The sequence below is a fragment of the Phaenicophaeus curvirostris genome, chromosome 8, assembly GCF_032191515.1.
Source record: "Phaenicophaeus curvirostris isolate KB17595 chromosome 8, BPBGC_Pcur_1.0, whole genome shotgun sequence".
NCBI classification, from domain to species: Eukaryota; Metazoa; Chordata; class Aves; order Cuculiformes; family Cuculidae; genus Phaenicophaeus; species Phaenicophaeus curvirostris.
Window position 1 is genome coordinate 27469707 of NC_091399.1, and position 24141 is coordinate 27493847.

The following is a 24141-nucleotide window of genomic DNA, read 5'->3' on the forward strand; positions in this document are numbered from 1 at the left end:
ATCTGTGCAGACATGAAGTGCATGTTTAAACTTTGACCTTAAAGCAGGTGATTTATAGATCTGCAGGCACCTCTTCAGTAACTGAAACTTTCTATGGGAGAAACAGAGTACTTCTGGCTCCCTAATGCAGGGCAGCGGGTGCTGCTTGGAAGTCACGGGCACTGAACTGGTACAGCTCTGGCCCTCTCTAATAGGGAAAAGGTTTTCTTTTTTGCACCATTTAACCCTTTGCACTCAGTGAGGCTGCGCTGTGAAGGGGCAACATAGGTCCATAAGCCACAGCAGCAGAACAAGACAGGTGCAGGGTCGTTTTTCTCTAAGAAGGGTTTGGGTCTCTGCTAATCCTGCCTTGCTGCTGGGGCTGGAAAGCCGTCCCTTCGGGTTGTAAATGACTGGGCTGCCAGGTTGCAGAAGTCTCGGGAAAGCAACCTGTAAGCATGAGCCCCTTTCCAAGGTCCGTTTGTCAGGGGTGAGACATCGGGTAGAAAACGTTCCTGTCGTTTCATTCCTTTAAGAAAACAGCCTAGCCCAGCGGGGGTTTTCCTACTATAGACCTATCCTGGAGAGATGTGTTGATATCAGCACAGCAAGTGTTATAAACCACTTAGGAATCGTCAGCCAGCCCCACTGTGCAATTGGTTTGGATTCAAAAGCTTGTGATTTGGCTCTGAGAGAATCTAGGGCTGGCAAGTGGCTCTTAGCTGGGCTGCTCTGGTTTGGCACCTCGAGGCCAGGTCTGCTAGCCAGAAAGTTCCTGGCACTGGGAGTGTTTCACACCAGGAAGAGACTGTTCCCACAGCATGACCTCTACTGATGCTGAGGGAGGGAGCATCCCCCGTGGTGTGCTGCTGAGGTTTGAGGAGCATCACTGCTAGCCAGAGGCAAGGGGAAATGTCTGCATTTCAGGGATGTAGCTGTTGCTTTAGTATAACAGACACTTGCTTTTCTCTCCCTCTCCTGCCGGTGCTATTCAGAAGAGATACGCAGCCAGCCCCTACTCGGATGAGATCGTGATGGAAGTGGCTTCAGCAAAGCAGCAGGATGAACCAGAGATGCTGTGGGTGATGGGACCCGTGCTGGCCGTGATATTAATCATCATCATTGTCATTGCTATACTCCTCTTCAAAAGGTGAGATCCAGTCCAGGACATAGCAGTTACGGCGTGAGCACTACAGGTGGTGACAAGACCTTCAAGACCTTCCTTGTAGCCTTCAGATATGGGGTGCTCTGATAGTCCTTGGTGGTCATGGGGAGGAGGAAGGTCTCTACCTGGCACGGCAGAAGGCTGCTCTATAAAAGAGCAGAAGGGCTGGGTGTGCAGAAAGTAATTAATATCAGCCTCAGGACACAGAGCAGCTGTGGGTTCTGGAAATGTGTGAGCAGCGGAACAGAGGAAAGCAGCTTTGTCCCTAAAGCCAGTCTGACTGCTCTCCAGTCTCACAGCTTCAATTTGCAGCCTTAGGGTCATGTGAAGTACTGCTTGATCTCTGGCAGGTGCCTCCACTGCTGTGAATTTTGACTGGGGAACATGGTCTTGGTGGTGAGTTGAAGGCACGGATGTGACAGGCTGAAATCGGAGTAGGACCTCTCTTCTTGAGGTCTTTTAAGTCCTGGCTACTGGATCAGGACCATCCATGCTCTGTGCTCCCTGCTGAAACTTTTATGTAGCAGAGCAGTCCTGCTAGAGCTGTAACTGTAGTGTGAGGTGATTGTTCATCCTCCTGAGGAGCCCTAGGTTGCACTTGCATGTGTTCAGGTAGCCTGTTCAATTACAGCAGGTCATTCTCTGTCAGCTCAGCTCCGAGGTTCTGCTCCTGCTGGACTTTGTATTTGCATACGTATCTGTAGCTTGGGGACGGGAGCTGGCTTTGTTGTCTGATTAAATGGAGCTCTGCTGTGCGTGTGCAGTCAGTGCCTTTCTGTGTCAGTGATCATCTCCTTTCTTCTGTTTCTGCTTCTTCCTGGATCTAGTAAACAAGAAAGGTAGGAATCCATTTTATCTTCTTGTTTTGCTAAAATTTCAAGTCTTATTTCCATTTTTTAAAATCACGCCTGAAGGTAGTAAGGGGCATCTTTGTTTTTGGGAGCGTGGGGCATGCCACCTCTGGGCGTTTACAAAGACTTTGTTTCCTCAAAGGTATCAGCCTCCCAGCAGTCGTCAGCCTCTCACAGCTCTTAGGGAAACAGTTCCAACATAAAGTCTTCCCAGATTGTTTTTGCAATTAAATTAGAAATGAAAAAAGCAGCCACACTAGCAGGCATAGGTGCTGCTTTGTTTTCTTAGTCACTTCAGACTGAGGGCTGTTCCATCAAGAATGCAGATGCATTCTTGCAGTCCGCAATGATGGAGCTCTGAGGGAATACTGGTCAGTTTTACGAAACAAAGTGTTTGCTGGTCTTTAAGGAACAAAAATAGCCTCAGGGGGGATTCAAGACCTGGGCCTTGTAGGCACTGTGTCCTGCTTGGTTCTCCTTTTGCTTTTTCCCAGAGTCTGCTGTGGGTGGAGCACTGGGAAGCAGCCCCAGCCCACTGTGCTCAGACCTGAGCATGTCCCTGCAGCATCCTAGCCCGTGCAGCGGTGGCAGCACATCCCCTTATGGCACTGCTCGTGCACTCAGAGTGATGCTGTGTTATCCAGCAGTTTTTTAGCTGTCCAGCTTCTCTGTGGATGCGTTTTCTCCCAGAGGTATCTGTGCAGCATATTCACAGTGTCGTATCTGCAGTGGGAATGAATTGAAGCTGAGTAGCAGTGGATAACTTGAGATCTGGACGTTTGTGTAGCGGTTGCCCTGACCAGGCTAATGTGAGAGACAAGCATTAATTATGCTTTGTGCCCATTCCCCAGAAAAGCTGGTCCACGCTGCTCAAGGGCACAGGGACTGGCACACAATGGCATGTGGCACATCCTGCTGTGCTCCTGACAGGAGAAACAGAGCTTTATTTGTTTGCCACATGTTTTCATTTCTTTCCATCAGTGCCCTCAGTCCTTCAGCTCTTTTGTCTCGGTCCACACAGCGAGAAGGATTCTGAGATGTTGAGATGACTCAGAGTAGTGTAAAAGCCACAAGCTGGTCCTCCCCATTGAATGATTCCAGTATCTGATGCAGCCATGGGCTGCAGGTGATCTTGTTCACAGACTGGGCCATAGAGAGAACACAGGTTTCACTCGTGATTTGTACATTAAATTTCCCCTAATTGCTTCTTGCTAGTGCCAGCCCAGCATGCACAGCTCCCCATAGAAGTGATTGCACCCTGTGCCTCTCCAAAGCCTTTGTGATCGTGTGTGGTTTAAAGTCACCACCATAGAGCAATGCAGCTGCTTCTGTGCAGAATTTGACAACACTTCAGGATGCGTCAAAATGCCTCACAAAGGGGTAGGAAACAGAGGCTGCCTTAAGATTTGCAGGGTGGTAGGTGTGCTAGCATTCATGCAGACCAGGAGGGATGCAGCTCCCTGTCTTCCAAGAAACAGCAGGTCAGCAGAGGGGTTCACCATCAGGCAGGATCCATTTTAGGTCTGTAGCCAAAAGACAAAATCTCTGTGTATTGGTGCCTGCTCAGCACATTGTCTCAGGGTCAGCACAGACTTGGAAGACAGTACAGCTGTCCTGCTCCTGCCCAACACCCCTCTCTACTGCATGGATATATTTGTAACATAGAGCAAGAAGTGGGATGTAGAGAACCACTAGAAACCCCTCTTGCAGTATTAGCTTTTCCTTAATATTCTCTTGTCCACTTTTTGATTGGCTCCATCCCTGCTTTGCCTGTGAATTCCAGCAAGAGCCTGAGGTGGTGGCATTGCTGTAGGCATAAATATAGCATGAAGAGACAACAGTGTATTTTATTGTTCCATTAATACACGCCTTGGGTGCCTTCAACCATTCAAGACATGTATTAATGGCCCAATAAAACACACCCTGAAGAGCCTTTACACTATTATATTACAGCATTCTATATTTAAATATTTCTAATACTTGAAAAAAAATCTATTATATCCTTCCACTACAGGAAGTAGTTCCTAGAGAGGAAACAACATCTTGCATCTACGTGCTTTTTATCTAATAAATGGTATGTAGAATTGCACATTTCCAAGTGCCTCACTAATTAAACTTCTGCCATGCTTAAATATCACCCTTCGTGTTTCATAGATGGGAAATCGGAGGCACAGAAGAGGATTTGACTTGCCCAGAGCCCTTGGAGCCTGGCGTGGAGCTGGGTATCTGGGACACAGAGACCCAAACTCCATCCCAGGATGGTTCATGCTTGTCCCTGCCAGAGCTCATCTGCTTGTCTCTATCCATAGGAAAAGAGCACACTCCCCCTCTTCTAAGGATGAGCACTCCATCGGCCTGAAGGACTCACTCTTGGCCCACTCCTCTGATCCAGTTGAGATGAGGCGGCTCAACTACCAGACTCCAGGTAAGGAGCAGCTAATCTTCTTGCACCCCACCTCCTCCAGCTCCCCTTCTCCAGGTTCCCATGTCAGTGGAGGAGTTAAAGCCCTCCTGCCCAGCAGCTCCGCACCTTCTCACTTGCAGTTTCACACAGGGGGCTTAGACCGAGGGGATCCAAGTGTCCACTCTCTGATCTACAAATTCTTCCTCCTGGCTCTGTCACTGCAGGCACACAAGTTTGAGGAACCTGGATGGGGACAGCCTATTGTGTGGTGTGTCAGACGTTATGTGAAGCAAATTGAGGTTGTCCTGAGCCAGGAGGAGCCTTCGCATGCAGTTGGGAGAGCTCACAAGTGCCTGCACCTGCATTGCTCCTGGGTGCTGCACTGTCTTGGTCCAGGCTAGGATCCAGCGCTGAGCACCACCAGTGCGGTGCTGGCTGCAGGGAGTGCACCTTGGGGGAGCAGGAGGTACAGAGCACCCTCGCACTGCTGAGGGTGTCGCAGCAGCTCCCTCCCAAGATCCTTGGAGTGCTGACTCTCCTGTTTTGCTCAGCTAAGGGTGAAGAGAAGAGCTGCCTGTAGCCTACACTGCTCCGCAGTCAGTGCTGTGGCTCAGTGAAGCATGGTGCTGGTCACAGTGGTCTCAGCACAGAGGATGATAGTTCAGTAAAAGCGTTTCCTGCGTCCAGCTGTTCACTGCAGAGCATCTCGTCATGCCTGCGCTGGCCTCTGGTGCCTTGTGGTGTAGCTACTTTGCCAGCACACAGAGGCAAGTCTACTTTGCACTGCAGAAAGGTCTCGTGCTGCTGCTTTGTGTCTGTACATCTCTGATGGCACCGAAAGCGCAGTACCTGTCATTGTAGCAATCAGACACAGGCTCACCTTGACTCGTTCAGAGCTTTTCAGAGAGTCCAAGTCCTAGATAAGTGGGGGAGCGCTTGGGCTTTTGTAATGGAGGGAGCAATTCAGCAATAAATGAGGCACATACAGCTCTCTTCTAACTTGCAGCTCCTCCTGGTCTATAACCTACTTCCCTTCTCCTCCTGCTGCTCATTCATCTAAGAGCTTTCATCTAACTGGGGAGTTTTGAAGGGACTATTTCCTGTTGTAAACGTGCTGTATCTGGTTGGTAGGGTAAGAGAAACCTTTCCTGTTGCTGCTCACAGCGGTTTGGCTCAGACCTGGGGTGCGCTTCACCGGCACATCTCCTTCCACGCCAGAGTTAGTGCAGCCGTAGTCAGTGCATCTCCCAGGCAGGACCGATGGCAGATCGTACAGGTGGGACACAGCAGCAGCCTAGAAGTTGCCAGCAGACACGGCCCATTAATTGGCTGCAACACAGACGGGTGTGATATGGCAACACAGAAGGAAAACACTGTGGGGAGCAAAGAGGGCACCTGCGCTAGAGGGGAGGGAGAACATTTCAACAGGAGATCACTGGGACTGGGGGTCACACGCAGTCAGCAACAGCATGCAGCTTCTTGAGGAGGAGCAAGGTGTTGAACACAGCTGCTCCATGACACCTGTGCATGGGGACAGGGCTCTGTGTCATGTCTCCACTGCCCAGGGACACAAGGGCCATCTTTGCTGCGTGCTTGTGGTTTACATCGGATGGAGGAGTGTGACAGGTGAGGCTTGCATCTGTTCCCATCTCCAGCAGGAGATCAGGGTGCTGCAATGAGAGCATCCCTTGCTAGAGTTGTAGGACTGGTCAAGAGCTGCCATCAGACAGAAGAGGGATCCAGGAAATTTTATTTTCCCGCCTGTGCCTAGGAATAATCCAAAGCCACTGGCTTATTCAGGAAGTTGGACTTATTATGGTTGGACTCAATGATCCGATGGATCTTTTCCAACCCGGTGATTCTATGATTCTATAAGTTTGCAGAGATCTCTGGGGAGATAAAAACAACCTAAAGTCCCCAGTTCACTACAGACAGCAGCAATGCCCTGGGATGCTGCTAGCCAACTCTCCTTGACCAATTGACAGCACTGTGTTCTCCTCCCCTCCTTCCCCCCTGCATCACTTATGAGGCTCTGTGGGGTGGAAGCAGGTGTCGTGCAGCTAGAATTGACTGTTCCAGCTCGTGATGAGCTTGTCCTGGTTAATGAGGAGGCATGAAAACCACCGTGCCCAGTGGGACCATGCTGTTGCCCCTGTCAGCCGCCCGAGGTCAAGGTGGTGCAGCGTGGATGCGTTGACAAGAAATGCTGGCCACTGGCCCTGCACGCTCCGGTAGCTGGTCTCCCTGCTGGAGTGTGCTGAGCAGGGAAAACTTGTTTAATGCATAATTAATTGGGCTACTGTTATTAAATATTAAGCTTTCTGATTTTTGTGGTTTTTTACTTCAGACGAGGGTTATTTCCCCCCCTGTTGGCCTCCCTGTACTAATGTACTGCTGTGCCAAGTCACTGAGAGCATACGGGACCAGGCAGTGTCCCAGTATACTATAAATAAGGCTGTGTTGTGCTGCTGATGAGCCGTGTGAGAGCTGGAGGCTCAGGGATGCTGAGCAGAGGGCGCTGGGGTACAGTCCTCCTGGCCACTGAGCAGCACAGATGTCCCCCTGTACCTGCCATCCACCCGCCTTTGCTGGCTCCCCTTGGGCGCGGGGCCACAGACAGGGGTGTGCAGTGAGAAATGTAGCACTTGGCATCAGATGGAGAGCTGTGCACTCCCTGCCCTGTGAGTACCTCCAGCTCCACTTGTTTGTTCAACATCAGGGGATGGTGCTGGCCAGAGCCAAAAGCTCGGAGTGTAAGAGTCCCCAGGGCCAAGCAGCCAGTCCTGCACGGGCAGGAGGCTTCCGGTGCTGTGGCAGACGATGCTTTCCTTTGCATCTTCATCTCTTTGTCTTTCCATTTCTGAACTTCTGCAATGATGACTAAAGGCTAATGGGATTTCTGTTCTTGCCCCATTTCTTTTCTTTGCAGGTGCCAGTGTCCCCAGTTGCCCGAATATCTCAAGTTAGTTTTAACTCCTGTATTTACCTTTTGACACCTTTTGCTTTTTATTTCCCTTTCTCTCTCGTCTCTGTAATTTCTGTTTCGATGTCATGAAGGTCATCCTCACTCACAGCAAACTGTAGAATGGCAGTGATTTCACTTTTCTTTCACACAGTATGCAAGCCCTGCCAAGGCCGAGCTTGGGTACAGTTTGCGCAGCACTACAGCACCTCAGCGCAGTGCAGAAGGGAAGGTCCCAGATGCTGGGCTACCAGGAGACAACTGCAGCAGCCTCTTCCCTGCTCCTAGGCCTCCTCTTCCCTCTCAGCAGCATGCCAGGCTCTGCCGTAGTGCCAGGGCTGCTGCTGGCCCTGCATGGGGACAGACAACCTTGCTCATTCTGGAGGGGCCAGCCAGCAAAAAAACCCCACTGGACAAATTGAAGGGTGCTGTGCAGCCCAGTAGTTGAACGCTCTCCTCCTGCTTTGGGTGGACTGGCTTCCCTGTGCCATAGAGTTAGGCAGAAGAGGTGCCAAGGGTTACTGATCTTTTCCAAACTGCCATGCGGTTGGTCTGCTCGGCAGTGCTGGCACCAGAGTTCTGGCACAGAACGGCTGGAGAATCTGTGATTCTGTGTCTTGCTGCTCTAGCAGCCTGGATGGAGTAGTACCAGGACTATGAGTGTAACTGCTTCTTTCTCTCTTCTTTGTCTTGAGAGATTCCAGTTCACTTTCAAACAGACACAGAAGTGTGTCCTCCCTGCTGCTTGCAGGTGTGTGCTTGCAGGAACTGGAGCAGTACGTAGCATAGATGCTTCCCCCAGAAGCAGAGCCAAGGCCTTTACAGCCTGTAGTCCTGCAAGCATTGTGAGACCTCTGAGCCCTTCTAGCCTGGCAGAGAGCTCACTGTCCTCTCACCAGAGTCATTGGAAGAGCATGGAGAAGTCCTGGTAGGGTGCACAAAATCTCCTCTGTCTTGCCTCGTGCTGTCTACGGCAATTTTTCCAGGTTCGCTGTGATGGGATACCACCGCCTCTTTCTCCTCTTCTGCTCTTGCAGCTCTTTTGGTGCTGCAACGCTCCTTTGACCAGCAAAACTGAAGTTGGAGAGTCCCCCCTTGTATTTCCCAGCAGAGATGAATGTCTGGAGCTCTGCTGTCATCCGTGGCTCTGCCATGACCACACTGGTTATGTTCCAGCCTCTTTCTTCTTCCAGGCTTACGCTTCTGCCTTGGTCCCACAATGTTCTCCTCATTCAGTTGCTCATCAGGAGCAGCTCCACAAGCTGCTCCTGGGCTAGAGGAGCACCAATGGGCAACTTATGCAGAAATCAGAGTCATCTTCATGGGCCTGCTCAGCTGTCTCGGAGCTCCTGATGTGTGAAGTGGCAAACAGAGAACTATTTGCAAGAGGACCTGAGCAGAAGGCTGAAGAGTGAGAACTTTCCTGCTCCGTCTTTCCGTGTGCTTTCAAGACATCCATGGAAAGCTCTGTACTGTCAAGTAATAGAAGGACGAGCGTGTGTTGGATCGGGTCTTGCCTATATGCAGCGATGTCAGATGCTTTTGGCAGAGGTGTGAGGAGCCCTACTGTGCAGCAGCTGCAGCGTAACACCTCCATGTTATCACCTAGTGACTTGTCACCGCTGTGTAAATCACACGTACCCAGCCTGGGGACTGCTCCGTCACCTCAGCAGCCCATCACTGCCATCTGTGGCGGTGTTTCAGGCTCCTGAGCGACTGAGAAGCTCCTGGCCATGCTCCAGCCTGTCTCCCTGGGTGTGAATCAACAGCTTCAGCCTATTAATAATCATTATTACCCACGTGGGATTTCTGGGAAACCCACAGAGCAACCGATGGAGTCATGAGCCTTGGGATTTGGATGAGCCAGGCTTTGGATGTTTCACAGCCATGTTCCTGCCAGTTACCGTCTCAGCTTCAGCGAAAGAGGTTGCGATGGCTGAGCCCTGAATCCCAGGGCCTCAGTAGGGCCCCTCCCAATCCTGTGTGCACACCCCCACAGTACCTGTCCCGTGTGCGGATCTTTGGGGTCCCTGCCTCTGGGCCTCTCCCCTGAGTAGGGCTTGAGCTGTGCTCAGGATGAGCCTCCCCCTGGCACCACACTGTGCATCCCTGCTTTAGACATGGCAAGACTTCTGCCATGGCTTGAGCTGCATGGCATTTAACAGCAGCTTCCCAGAAGCTTCTGTAGGTCACATGGTGGCTTGCGAGAGCCAGCCCAGTGGAGCTGCATTTTGGACCCTGGAGGTGGCTTTGCCTTGGGAGCGCTGCTGAAAGGCACCGAGTTACGCAGCTGCAGGCAGAGCTGCTCCTCAGCTCTCAGCAAGTTGTGCATTCTCCAACCAGGAGAGCAGTCGCTCCTCCATGGGGTCCCTCCTATCTTTCACCTGCTCCCCAGTAGCCAGAGCATCATCTGCCTACCCAAAACCTTGTGCACAGACATTGCAGAGGCTTCCCCTGGTGCAAATCTGGGCGAGTTTCTTTTTGGCTAGGGGGTAAGGAAAAGGATCAGCTTCAGCCCTTCACGGTGAGAACACCAGGGTGTTCAACTTCAGCCTGTGTGGGAGCTCGGGAAACACATCGACAGCGTATCCTCAGCCCATTCCTGCCGGGGGCTTGCCCGAGCACCTGCCCGCTGCGTGGCTGCTCTGTGTGCCAGGTGGCTGTACTGTCCGAGCATGCTCACCCAGTCATGCACATTCTGCACATCACCTTTCTTTTTTGTTTCACCAAACTCTGTGCTCTCCGAGTGCGTGCAGCATGCCCTGTGATCTCGCCAACTTCCCATCCATCCCGCCCGAGTGCTTCACATAGTCACACGTGTCCACCTCGCACTCACCTTTCGGGTTTGCTCTGCACATGCTGTTCTCGAGCCTTCCTCGGCTGTGCAGAGTCATAACCTTTCTCTTCTCCCTCTTCCCTCCTTGTCTCGCCCACAGGCATGCGCGACCACCCCCCCATCCCGGTGACCGACCTCGCAGACAACATCGACAGGCTGAAAGCCAACGACGGACTGAAGTTCTCCCAGGAGTATGAGGTGAGCGTGAGAGCCTGCGGGGCGGTAGGGGCAGAGCGATGCTGGCCAGGACCCCCAGCGGAGAGGGCTTGAAAGCTGAGCCATGCCTCCCCCATACTGGCATCGCCTGCACGGGCCCTGAGCCAGCCCTGGGAGCGTGCCAGCTCTCCCTGCCAGCCTCAGAGTGGTGGGAACTCGCCTCAAGCTGTTAAAGCGCAGGGTTTGTAGAGGGAAAAGGCCTTGCAGCTGAACGCGCAGCAGCCTGCCATGCTCCCACCATGGTTACAGTCTTAGGAGTGAATAGGAGTTCATGTGTACCCGCTTGGGCTGTCGCTGTTTACTTTGTTCTTCTGCTCCGTGAGAGCTGCCCTCTGTGCAGGTTGGCTGAGGTATTTCAGTCCACAGCATCCCCCACTCCCTCCCTTCCATCTGCATTCAGAGCTTTCCTACCCTTTCTTCTGCCATCCTCCACCGCCAACAACACACGTTTGGGTTTTCTGCTTTCCTGACCTGCGCGCTGCTGGACTGTGCTGGCACCAGCCTGTGCCATTCAGCATCTCTGCCACCAGAAGCTCTGCCCTGGAGCAGTCCCAGCTCCCCTCCTGCACACGAGCTCTCTGCCTGTGCTCTGCAAACTTCCCAGCACCGCTGAACCGCACTCCTGCCCTCCTCCATATCCCTGGTGGATCCCATGGATAGGTACTGTCCTTACCCACCACCGATGCTGCTGTTGCTTACACACAAGGGTGCTGCTGGTGTTCTGTGAACCGCCCCTCCTGCCCTGCACCTCTCCCAGCCTGACCCGCTCCATTCCCATCCTCCCCTGAGAAAAATTTTCCAAGAGGATGCAGGAAGGGGCTGACCTGCCCAAGAGCTGCCTTGCCTGTCTCACCACTCTCCAGGCTGGCTGAGTAGGTTGAAAGGTTTAAAGTCAGGGAAGGTTCCTCTGCAGCTGTGAGAGCAGCGATGGCAGGATGTATGTTTTCCTGTGCTTACATGCAGGACCCTCTTGAGCTGCAGGGGACTTATAAATAAACCCCCCAGTAGTATTAAAGAAGGAATAAATTTGGAAAGTGTCCTTTGCATGTGTTATCATTTCTGTTTGAATTGTTATCTGCCTGCGCCTGCAGCCTCCCCCTCCTGCAGCAAACCTACGCTGATCTACGAGATGGGATCAGAACATTTGCCCATGAGGTAGCATTATATGTGCTAGGAAGGGGAAAGCAGATCTTTGTGCGAGAAGGTAGAGGATGAATTCCAGCTACTTCAAAGGGTGTGCTGCATGTATCTGAGGAAGACACAGAGCTCCCTTTTGCTTTAGGATGCCAAGTGGAGGACTTTGCCATCCCTCCACATGCTGCTGTCTAGACCAGATAGGAGCTGAGCTTTCACCAGCTACAGCATTACATCGTGATTCCGGAGATGTTTAGAGAAACAATGTGCTTCCCTTGCAGTTACCAGTGTGTTCATGTATGTCCCACCAGCGGTGCCAAGGGATGCGGTCATATCTGTCTGCCTTGGACTTTTTGTTATCAGTCCAGCTGAAATGTTAAGCAGGGCTGCCCACTGCCTGTGCCTCTGCTGAGCGGTGGGGATTCAGCAGGATCCAGTGTCTGTGCGCTCCTGTCCTCGCCGGTTGGAGCCTGCGGCATAATACTGAGCTGTGGGAACTGTTTTGGAAAAAATGAGCATTAAGTAAATTCTCTTAGCCATTTTCATGAGCCTCTCTCTTCCCATTTCTCTTTCTTTAGAATATCATGGCTGGTTGAGAGCACCAATCAGTTGTACTTTTCATGTTGAAGCAGCTATTAAGTAGCTGATTGTTGCATGTAATCTTTTTCCCCTGGATTCTGCTGCATTTGACTCCTCATCAGATAGAAATTACTGAACGTGATAGACTCAAACAGTGCTTGATACTAGGATAGACCCCCAAAGCAGAGGTTGTTGCCCCTTGTTGGCGTGTGGGGATCAGCACAGTCATTTGCCATTTGAGATGCCAGTGAGGAGAATCCTGAACCGAGTTTGCGGAGACCGGCAGCAGGATTTCTGTGGCCATGGGGCTGCTCTCATCCTGATCTCTGTGTGCACAGGTTTGGCGTGGCGACAGCTCTCTCTGGGGCCTGTGGTGGGAGGGCTGGAGGGCAGGATGGGCACAGCGTGTGCTGCTGAGTAAGGGAATCTGCACAGCGGCTGCGGAAATAGCAGAGGTGGGAGGGGAGCGGGCTGTGCAGCCCCTGCGGGAGCTTGTGCTTCCCAGCACGGGGAGAGGCAGGGAACCACAGCTTGCCAAATTCTGTGCAATTGCAGTCATTAAATGATGATACAGTCCCAGCACTTGCCCTGGGATTGCGTGAGCACCAAACCTACGCAGAGCTGAGGGCTGACCCAGCACTTCAAGGGATGCAAGCCCCAACTCTCTTTCCCCATGGTGCGATAGCCCTGCCACACTGGACTTAGCGCAGCTGAGCAGGGAGAGCGGAGGGGCAGAGGCGTCAGAGATGAACCCCCAAGGCCCATTTGCTGTTGGGTTGTGATTTGAAATAGCTGCATTTTAAGCGTTTTTGCAGAGCAGCCTAGCAGCCTAACATCTCCGTGGGGTGCAGGGCTGTTTATAGATGGCTCACATTCCAGGAGCAGTGGCACCCCAGGCAGAAAGCAAATATTTAACAGCACTTTTAACCACGGAGACCAGCTGCCCAGAGCCATCAGTCTGGCACTTGTCTTGGTTGTGCAAGCACTAGCAGGGTAGCCTAGCTACAGGTGACACTAAACAAGACCTGTCAGCACCTCTCTGCACACCTGTGAAAGGAGCAGGGAGAGTGGCAGAGATTTCTTGGAGCTGTCTGGCCTCCATTCCCGCAGGTCAGGGAACAAATAATATTGCTCACACCAGTTTGCCAGCCTGTGCAACAAAGCCAGCATGGAGAGAGCTGCGTGCTGGCTGCGGAGAGAGCAGGTGCCCGAGCTGTGATTAACCCTCACCCCGATGGGCAGGGAGCGTTCCCAGTTGGACCTAGCAGTATGCTCATGCGACAGGAGAGATTGAACTGCAGGTGCTGGGAGCTGAGCTGGCTGCAGGCACAGTTCATTCTGGTGCACAGGGCATAGCACAGCTCCACCGCGCTCTCCTGGGGATGCAGCAGAGCTGGGGGAAACAGAGTGCGAGGGTCTGGCAGCAGCTCCTGGCCCGGGCACACCAGGAGAGTGTTTCATTTTTAGTGTACAGTGAGAGCTACAGTGAATTTACAGTGTGGGATTAATGGAATTAAATAAGTAGAAGGGAGGCTGAGGCCCTTAATTATTTATCTGTGGGCTGTGGTGGGCACTGCAGCTGTGTTGGAGCTCCTCCTGTGGGCCACTTTCCCATGCTGCAGCAATGTGGAGGTGGGCAGGATCCTGCACTGATACAAACAAGTGTGCACACATGCACCCCATCCCCAACACCTGATTGACCTCATTGCTCTCTACAACTACCTGAAAGGAGGTTGTGGAGAGGAGGGAGCTGGGCTCTTCTCCCAAGTGACAGGGGACAGGACAGGAGGGAATGGCCTCAAGCTCTGCCAGGGGAGGTTTAGGCTGGACATTAGGAAAAAATTTTTCACAGAAAGGGTCATTGGGCACTGGCAGAGGCTGCCCAGGGAGGGGGTTGAGTCACCTTCCCTGGAGGTGTTTAAGGCACGGGTGGACGAGGTGCTAAGGGACATGGTTTAGTGTTTGATAGGAATGGTTGGACTCGATGATCCGGTGGGTCTCTTCCAGCCTGGTGATTCTATGATTCTATGAAGCAGCTTGATAAACTTCAAGGGGAAGTTTAGGTTGGACATTAGGAAAAATTTCATCACAGAAAGGGTTATCAAGCATGGGAACAGGCTGCCCAGGGAGGTGGTTGAGTCACCATCCCTGGAGGTGTTTAAAAAATGGGTAGATGAGGTGCTTGGGGACGTGATTTAGTAGTAGACAGGTATGGTTGGAGTTGGTGATCTCAAAGGTCTTTTCCAACCTTATGATTCTGTGATTCTATGAACATTCACTGTGGGGTCCAGCACACTGTGGGGTCTGTTGCCTTTGTTGCTGTTAACCAACACAGCGCAGACAAGCTCTGACCAAGGCTGGTTTCTGCTTCTTGTGGCTGCTGCCATTCTTGGGCTGCATCCTGTGCCACCTTCTCAGAGGAAAATTTTTTCCTTACGTTGCAAGCGCAGCTTGTGGCCACTGCCCCTCGTGCCCAGTGCCTACGGCGTGTCCCTCCCGTGGACGGCTCCTGGGAGCAGAGCAGGCTGGAGGTGATAAGAGCCGGGCATCGTGCTGCTACCCAGCACATTAGTGCTTGATAATGCTTAGTTTGATTCTGCTTCTGCTTCCCAGTGTGGAGGGAAGGCTGCAGCCCCTTCCCCACAGTTTTGTATGGAGAGAAAAACTGCTGGCGTGTCCAAATCCTGTGTTTGCTTGCATTTCCCTTAAAGCCACCAAGAACATTGCATCTCCCGTGCCTGCAGCCCTGGCAAAGCAGCTTCAGCAGTGGGAGAGGTGCTTGGGTCCCAGGGACCAGCGAGCCCGGGAGGTGTGAGGCGTGGGGTCCAGATGGCACCCAGGGAGCCTCGTGTAGAGGCTTTAATGGGCTAATCGGGAAGCTGCCTGGCAGGCGTGCAGCTCTCACGTTACGGTAATAAGAATAATAAGGCTGAAGCACTGCCAGCGATTGATTCAGGAGCGCATTATGTCCTCGTTTGAGACGCAGCGCTGATTGACAGTGGTCAATGCCTGTACTAATGCGGTTGATTTCGCAGGAGGCCAGGAAGCACTCGCAGCCCGAGCGCCTTCGCCTCTCCATGCCCTCGTGCAGCCGCCTGAGCTGCTGAGCTCAGGATTTTGGAGCTGCAAACCCAAGGTGGACAGTGTCTGAGAGGCAAACCGGCACCCAGGGGTGTGTGTTTTCAAGGCATTTGTAAAATGCTGTTGAGTCTATTGAGGAAAGAGCCCTTTTCCAATCCCGTTTCAGTGGTCTGGCTCTGTCTTTGTGCTGATGGCAGTAACAGCAGGGATCCCTGAGCCGCTTTGGAGAGATTGCTCCTTGCACTTCCATGCTGGGAAGGAGGAGTTTTACTAATTGGGGTTTTTCTTAATTTGCACTTGCTGTCTTACAACGTCTCCCCTGTCACTTTAAAGCAAAGCGAAACTAAAAGTCATGGTGCTTTTAAGTTTGTTCCTGGCTCATTTCCTTCCAATTTCCCAGCCCTTCTGCTTTCTAGGAAGAATGAGTTGAAAGTATTACTCTGATCAAATTTGGGGATGAAGCAGTGATTCCCCGGAGCCCCAGAAAGGAACAAGATGATGCTCCCAGTGCCGAGGTAGCAGTGGAGCAAAGTGGGACGACAAAGTGGTGCTGCTGTAGTCAGGGGCTGCAGAGCATCACACGTAGATGGGATGGGACCTGCCAACCACCACTCCATGTAAGGGCTTCAACTGCTCTCCAAGCAGCCCATCATCCTCCCATTTATTTACTCGTTTGTTTGCCTTCAAGGGGGGAACAGGTGTACATTAATTCATCACCAGAGTTCAAATTAAATCATTTTACTTCTAAATGAGTCACTAATTTGCAGGAGTATTTAATTAGAGCCTCTTTGCACTCAGGTGCTGTATTACTTCTGACTTTCTCACCTGTTTGCCCTCTTAAGAGGCTGATGATGATTAGACCATTTCTGTACATCCTCGTTGCACATCAAAGCAATTAGCCCTAATGGCAACACTACGAGGCTCCTCCTCTGTTCTGGGGCCTTCTGGCAGCCTCAGCTCCCCCAGGAAATAACCCTTTCCACCACCTCTGTGGCAGGACACAGGGTTGTTGTGCAAAGCACAGTGCATCCCGCAGCCTGGGCAGCCCCGCAGCCTTTGCGCAGGGATTTGCAGGGTACGAGCGCAAACGACTGCACTGAGCTCCCCTGCCTCTGCTGAGAAGACAAGAATTGCTCCTGCACTCACCTGTGCCTGGCACTGCGTGAGTGTCCACAGGGTGCAGGCAAGGCTGATGCTTTCTTGTGTTGCTCCTCAGAGGCTCACTCGTACCTTCAGAGCTCAGCTCAGCTCCACCACCAGCTACCCAGCTCTGTCTTTTGGAAAAGAAGTGTTATTTATGCCTTTAATAGGCATTGGTGGATTTTCCTCCTTAGTTTGTCTATTCGTGCTTTTCTAGTGTGCTCCAGATTGACTAGACTGGTATCAAAACCTCTGTCATGCAACTCTTGCTCTGAACAGGAATGTCCTCACGCATTTTGTTAGTTTTTTTCATGCCTTTGATCATTTTTATTGCCCCTCTCCACTTCAGCCTCACCATTAGGTGGGCAGCAGCCATCCCTGCCGCACAGCTGAAGGAGGAGAGCATCCAAAGAGCTGATTCAGCCTATCATGAAAATAAAATATAGGTGCTTGAATGAAACAAGGTGCCCCCAGAGATCCGCAAGCTGCACTGGGACATCTCTGTGCCCGGGCAGAGGAGTTCTCAGGGGCCGTGGCAGCCAGGCCAGTGGGTTTCCAGCCAGAAGCAGTGCTTGTGGTCTCCACTCCCACCATCCCTGCCGCAGCGCCTCTGAGCACTGCTGCTGCCTGCTTATTATGCTGATAATAGAAAATTACAGGTTTTCTGTAGGAAATGTCTATTTACATCCTACATTTCCCAAACTACCTATTAGCATCGCCGTGATGTCACATCCTCCTGCGCGTTTTCGTCAGTGCTGGACCCTCTGCCTGCAGGCAGCCTGCTGCTGCAAGGAGGGCCAGCATGGATCTGCTGGAGGGTAGGGAGGCTCCAAAGGGATCTGAACAGGCTGGACCGCTGGGCTGAGACCAGTGGCATGAGGTTTAACAAGGCCAAATGCCGGGTCCTGCACTTGGGGCACAACAACCCTGAGCAGCTCCAGACTAGGAGAAGTCTGGCTGGAAACTGCCTGGAGGAGAGGGACCTGGGGGTGTTGGTTGACAGCGACTGAACATGAGCCAGCAGTGGCCCAGGGGGCCAAGAAGCCAATGGCATCTTGGCTTGGATCAGAAACGGCGTGACCAGCAGGTCCAGGGAGGTTCTTCTCCCTCTGTACTTGGCACTGGTGAGACCGCTCCTCGAATCCTGTGTTCAGTTCTGGGCCCCTCACCACAAGAAGGATGTTGAGGGTCTGGAGCGAGTCCAGAGAAGAGCAACGAAGCTGGTGAAGGGGCTGGAGAACAGGCCTTATGAGGAACGGCTGAGAGAGCTGGGGGTGTTTAGCCTGGAGAAGAGGAGGCTGAGGGGAGACCTCATTGCTCTCTACAACTGCCTGAAAGGAGGTTGTAGAGAGGAGGGAGCTGGGCTCTTCTCCCAGGTGACAGGGGACAGGACGAGAGGGAATGGCCTCAAACTCTGTCAGGGGAGGTTCAGGCTGGACATTAGGAAAATTTTTTCACAGAAAGGGTCACTGGGCACTGGAACAGGCTGCCCAGGGAGGGGGTTGAGTCACCTTCCCTGGAGGGGTTTAAGAGATGGGTGGACGAGGTGCTGAGGGACATGGTTTAGTGATTGATGGGAATGGTTGGACTCAGTGATCCGGTGGGTCTTTTCCAACCTGGTGATTCTATGATTCTATGATTCTGCTGTAGCTGCCTGCCCTGGACTTGCCCAGGCCTGCCTGTGCAGAGAAATACCCTGCAGGAAGCAGGTGTCTTATCTGGGTGCCTCACGTATCTCTCAGCCAAAGAGGCCATCCAGCCTCAGAGGGTGCTTTGGAGATAGTCCTTTTTCCCCTTGTTTTGTGCATTGACAAAGACAACAGGAAAAGCTTTGGGAAGGGGCTGCCTGGCCATGGAGAAGCCATGCACCAGCTCATGGCTCGTGGAAGAGGCACTGGGTGTGCGAGGCCGGAATGCAGGTGGGATTGGGATGTGTGTTTTTCAGACAGCTGCACAGCGTGCAGGCCTTTGGCCAAGATTTATAACCACATTTCTTCTCCAGGTTTATAGTTCCTTGTCACTCTATTAAGTCAAACGAGGGATGTTTACATTGCATAAGTATCTGGAGCGGTGGATAGTAACCTATCAATTTTCATGACTATTCCCTGGAAAAGCTCGTAGGCTGTCTTGCAGGACACTAATACCCAAAGCTCCTGGGGCGCAAGACACCCAGGGCTTGCTATATTTCAGTAGACTGCAGTTCAACAGCTAATAAAACCACTAGGTCAAGAACTGCACAGTCAGATCTCTGTGGAGTCCTGGCAGAAGACCAGATTTCTGCTAACGCATAGTTCCAGAGGAAAAGATGAGCATGCAGCAAGAGGGGAGGTGAAGGCTGGTCTGCAGAAGGCTGCCCTGGCGAGGGGCTGCTTGCCCTGCAGGTCACAGCAGGCAGGTCTACTGGGGACTGGGTTTCGATGTGGTCTGGCTTGACACTGGTGCTGGGGACACCTGCAGAAGCTGCATCTGATCTGGGGAGAGGTGTGCAGAGAGATGCAGATTTCCTGTCGCATCCCACTGTGCTGTGGCCGCTCCTGACTCCCTCCCTCTTTCTCTCCACAGTCCATTGATCCCGGACAGCAGTTCACCTGGGAGAACTCCAACCTGGAAGTGAACAAACCGAAAAACCGCTATGCAAATGTGATTGCCTACGACCACTCACGTGTCATCCTGACCTCCATCGATGGTAAGAGTGACTCCAGAGTGGGCACCCCAGCAAACAGCTGTAGAAGGGGAACATCTTTTTCCATGTGCTCGGTTGAGCAAGGGCAAACACCAAGGAATGTAACGAGCATCAGTGTGAGCAAATGTGTATTCTGGCTGGCAAGGGGATGAAAGGCTCTGCAGAGCTACTTCTACTTTCCCAGTATCCTCGGAGCAGTGTGCCCTGTGTGATTGCTTCTTGCTGCTGGTGCTGGCAGAGATGTTTGTCCCACCAGCCTCCCTCACTGCTCTGTGACTTCAGCTGCCTCCCTCAGCCTGTGAAAGGACACAGCGCTATTAGCCCTACCATGCTCTGTCCCAGCACAACTGCAGGGCCAGTATCTTCCCTGGGACTTGTGTTTGCTCTCAATTTAAGTGCCCAGAGCTGCACGGGATGAGGGGTGCCCCTTCCCCTGGGACATCAGGCTCCGTATGTTCCCCTACTCCATGGGAGATACGTCAGGCCCTGGTGTGCATAGCAGTGACACCACCTGACTCCAAGAACCAGCCCCACATCTCTGGAGTGTGGGCTAATATATGCTTTTAGTGCCTGCTTTGCAGTCGCCTTGCGCGCAGAGGAGCTGGAGCCCAGGTACCAAAGCCCAGGCGCCCCCATTCCTGCTGCTGAATAAGTCAGCACCCAGCTCTACACATCAAAACTGAATCCACCCATGAGGGAATGAGGAAGATGCAGCTAATTAACGTATTCTTGTTTGGTAAAGAGCTGGGGCCTGGCTTTGTGTACAGGTGGCCTTGCAGTTGCTAGCATCTTTTTTCTTGGGATGGAAGAGTGTTTTCTGATGCTAATGCATCCTCTGGGAGGAGGATGGGGTCCAAACGGTCCCTCACAGCGAGGCCTGTTAAGCTGCAGCAGCAGCTCTGTGAAGGTCTGGCATGCCTGATCCTGGGCAAACCCTGTTGTACAGCTGTGGGATGAGCACATGGGGGAAATCCCTGGGTTCCGGGCTGACTCAGTTGCTCTAAGTAGTGTCTGCTTCTTCCTGGGAACCGTTCCCAAAGCACCCTGCCAGGTCCCCGTTGCCCATGCCAAGGGAGCCCTGTGCCAAGGGGGCTGGGCACTGCACTCCAGCTGCTGCTGCTCCCCCAGAGCCACCAGCACTTTCTTTCTGCTGGAGACTGCTGGGACCTGTAGAAAATTCCCCAGGACAAAAGGGCAACTAGGTGACCCCCCAGCTTTATTTCCTTCCTCTAGTGAAATGCAGATGCGCTTTCCTTGGGAGACAAGGAGATTCCTGCTGCGTTCCCTCCCTGCAGCCCGGACAGCCCATGCTCAGCAGGGTTTGGAAACACGGCCCCAGATCTCTGCTTTGCTTCATTTATTTTAGTAACTCTGTGTTTGCATTTTAAAGGCCTTGACAAGAAAGTCGTTTCCTGAAAGCGGTGGAGGCAGAGCAGGAGCTGGAGCAGCCTCTGCCAGCGGGCAGCAGAGGCGGGTCTCACGCTGAGGAGTGTTTCAGAGGTGGTGAGAGGAGTCTCTGGCTCCTCTGGGATGCTTATTCCTGCAGGAGGGATGGGAGGGCATCTCTGCCTGACATCCCTGCTAACAGAGACAAGCTAATGATGCAGCCTCATTTTTAAAAGGTGCTGTAGGACCGTAACAAATGGCTGGTGAATTTAAGACAATTATTTCGATCAGTTGCTTAGGGCCAAATGAGCTCCTTAATATTCCTGCCTGTGAATTTCCCTTTGTGTGCGGGTGGCAGCTGTCTCTCTGCTTTGGTGCTGCCTGCTTGTTGCATTAATGTGGGATTTACAAAGGGTTCTTCTTTGTTCAGGCACCATCCCTGTCCTTTGCAGGATCCCTGGGAGAGATTCTGGTGTCGCCTGTAAAGGAAACTTCTCAAGAGCCTTGTGAACATGCCAGCCTCTTCCCCTGCCTGCAGAGCCCAGCAAAGAGATAGGCACGGGGTTGTGGGCTGCCCCTGGAGTAACGCTTCGCCCTCTTTCTCCACAGGCGTCCCAGGCAGCGATTACATCAATGCCAATTACATCGACGGGTATCGAAAGCAGAATGCCTACATCGCCACGCAGGGACCTCTGCCAGAAACCCTCAGCGACTTCTGGAGGATGGTGTGGGAGCAGAGAACAGCAACTATCGTCATGATGACCAGGCTGGAAGAGAAGTCCAGGGTACAGTGTGTGCTTCCTCTCTTTTCTGGAGCTGGAGGGTGGCAGGAAGGAAAGATGGGAACACTTGACTGGTGAGAGAGGCAGGTCCAGTCGTGCAGCCCGCTGCTGCAGCCACCCCCGGGACAAAATGCCTTGTGAGCATATCCCTGTAGGGCAAAAAGGTGGCAGAATCCCCTGTCTCTGAGCTGCTGTCCTTGTCTGGCCTGTGTGTCTGCATGCACACTCCTCCTTTCCCTGCCCACATCGCTTGTGCCAAAGGGAGAAAGGCAAGTTCTGCAATGGGGAGCGTTGACAGTCGCTGAAAGCCCAGGGGCTGCATCCCACAAGCCGAGAAACTGCAATGGGTAGGTGGTATCAGAAGCATCCTGCAGCCCGAAAGGGCCCTGGCGTCTTTGGTGATGCAGGGCAATGGCTGGTGGAGTCTCCTGGCGATAACAAGACTGATTTGTGCCTTGTCCAATGACAACATGGATAGACGATAGGCTCATACTGCCAAAATTAGATATTCTGATGTAATAAATGCAAAGCTGCCTGCAAGCTGTGGGGAAGGCGCGAGGTGGAGAGGAAGGAGCAGGAGCCCTTACTGCGAATCATGCTTATGGTGTCTTGTGACAGAGGTTTGTACTCAGCCCCAAAGCGGTAGTTCATAAGCTGTGACCGAAGTGCTTCCGTGCCTAGATGCACCCTTTGGGCAAAGCCTGCCCAAGCAGGAGGCAGCATCTGCCTCTTGTGATTCAGTTTGTTCCTAAAAGTAAAATTTTAGCGGTGAGCATTTGTACTTGCAGAATATTTTAGTGTTGCCATGCCAACGGCAGGAGAAGGGGCTGTGCACTCAAGCTGTGAAGCACTGGTTATTTTTAGCCCAATAAGCTCGTTCTTGAGAAGCTGAAACTGTCAAGTTTGGGTTTAGTTAAAACTTTTGCCCGCATGCCCTCCCTCTGTTTCAAAGCTTTAGCACCAAAGTGCTCACAGGGGTGTCCTAGCCCACGCTGGCTGGGAGGAAGCAGCTGGAGCAACCAATCATTGTGGCAAATAAGATCTGGTTTTCCTGCACGTACAAAAATAGGCTTTGTTCATGGGCTTCCCCAGCTCCACAAATGCCCTACAGCCCACAGGAAAAAAGTGCTCCTCAGGGATGAGCTGCCTCTAGAGATCCCATCCCAGCTTTGCACTGTGCTTCCTGCCTTCTCTGCCGTGATCTCTCACCCCAGCCCAAACGAGGAGGTAAATTAACCTTCCCTGTCCTGAGTTTCAGGGCTTGGCACGTGGGCTAAGCAAGATCAGAAGCTGGTGATGAGCTGCTCTGTGCAGGAGCTGGGGGTTATTTGGTGACTTTTTTGCCTCTTCACATTTCAGTGGTGGAGCCTAGATTTGAAGTATTGAGGAAAAGCCCTTTTCAGTAGCCAAGCAAATCTGTGGCTGGAGTCTTGACTCACTTAACTTCTGGAATGCTTAGTTATGGGAAGGCACTCCAAGGTGCATGTTTCTCAAAGATAATGGGTTTCCTTTGACCCCCACAAGCACTTGTCTTTGCCTGAGACACCTGTGCTGCTAAGCTGTGCGTTATCTCCCCCCAGCATGCTCCCTGTCCTGTCATCCTGCAGTTACCTTCTACACTGTTGGTTTCTGTCCCAAACACCATACGTGTGGTCAGGCTTTTGGTGACGAGACAGGTGAATCCCTGTCATGGGCAGTAGGTGACCAGAGCCCTCACAGAAGTTCTAGGCAGCCTGACGGACCAGGCATGCTGCCAAGGAGCTCTAGGCTGACTCGACTGGACCCAGACCCCAGCATTTGCTTCCCAACACCACCTGCCTGTGCCCTGGTGGTTCTTTGTCCCCAGCACTAAGGAGAAATGGGCAGTTTTCTCAGGCATTGCTGGAAAGGCAGTTTGCCAGGGGAGGCAGCGGGGAGCCCAGCCACATCCATTCTTTGGATGCATTTGCTGGAGCCTGTAGGTGCCTCAGGACATCCCTGTGGCAGGGCCCCAGTGGGAAGCTGGGATGTGGACTTGCAGGAGATCATTTTCTCTGTTTTTTTCCGTTGTCTTCAGCATCATCCAAAGTAGGATGGCTTTTAGTCACTTACCTGCTCTGCTTTTCCTCATGCCCCTTTGATGATGGCAAGAGCTCACTCAGGAGCACTTCTTTTTGTCACCAAAGAAGATCCCAGTCACTGCCCATTGCTGCCAGCTTTCAGGATGCTTTACTGTGTTACAGTTTGCTCCCCTCCAGAGCCTTCAAACCTCATCTGATGTAACCCCTTGGGTCTCTGCAGCATCACTGCCTGCAGGTGTTTATGCTGCTGTGGGACAGCACTGCTCCAGGCAGGCGCACGGTGTCACCGTGTTACCTGCAGGTGACTTTGCTTCAAAGTCTTCTTGCCCAGGGGCTTCAGCGCAGGCACAGGACTCTCTCTCTTCAGCTGCAGAGCCTGGCAGTGGCAGCAGGGCCTCATGGTGCGATGCCCAGCACAGAGCAGGCTCTGCCACCTTCCCAGGCAAGCTCCTCGGGTGCCCCTCGGCGGTGCTATGTGTAGATGAGCCAGCAGGGACCAGCAGCAGCTTTGCAGCCCTGTAGGGGTGACACTGTTTTAAAGGGCTCCTGAGCTACAGGGGGAAAAAAAAATCTTTAAAGAGCATCAGCTTTTATGGTCTGCAATTTCAGCTGGCTTGATGGTCCAAATCATCCTCCCTTTTTCATGTTTTCACAAAGTGAGAGGCACATAAAGGATAGAAATGGCTAGATTGTGCAATTTAGCTGCCTTCAAAGCTTTACAATCAGTTTCAGAATCATTCGGTGGTGGTTCAGAAACACACATTGTAGATTAGCTTTCCCAAAGCTGTGAGCGTGGCGTGTCCCAGCCGGGCTGTGTTGCACAAGAGGGGTATTAAAGCAGGATTTCTTCTACCCGAGGCTATCCCCAAGAGCCTGGCAGAGC

General features: G+C 52.4%; 1 protein-coding gene across 17 annotated transcripts in view; it reads left to right on the forward strand.

Moving 5' to 3' along the window:
- The window catches only part of PTPRF (protein tyrosine phosphatase receptor type F), a 394608-nt gene that overhangs the window by 355135 nt on the left and 15332 nt on the right, over positions 1 to 24141 (forward strand). For 12 of the 17 annotated variants that reach the window (XM_069862928.1, XM_069862941.1, XM_069862934.1 and 9 more), the window contains 6 exons: positions 975 to 1129; positions 4305 to 4420; positions 7329 to 7361; positions 10298 to 10395; positions 18910 to 19033; positions 21026 to 21201. In XM_069862928.1, the coding sequence (XP_069719029.1) occupies positions 975 to 1129; positions 4305 to 4420; positions 7329 to 7361; positions 10298 to 10395; positions 18910 to 19033; positions 21026 to 21201 (702 nt within the window). The remainder of the gene's footprint in view (positions 1 to 974; positions 1130 to 4304; positions 4421 to 7328; positions 7362 to 10297; positions 10396 to 18909; positions 19034 to 21025; positions 21202 to 24141) is intronic. The other 5 variants (XM_069862935.1, XM_069862937.1, XM_069862938.1 and 2 more) reach the window with 1 other exon arrangement.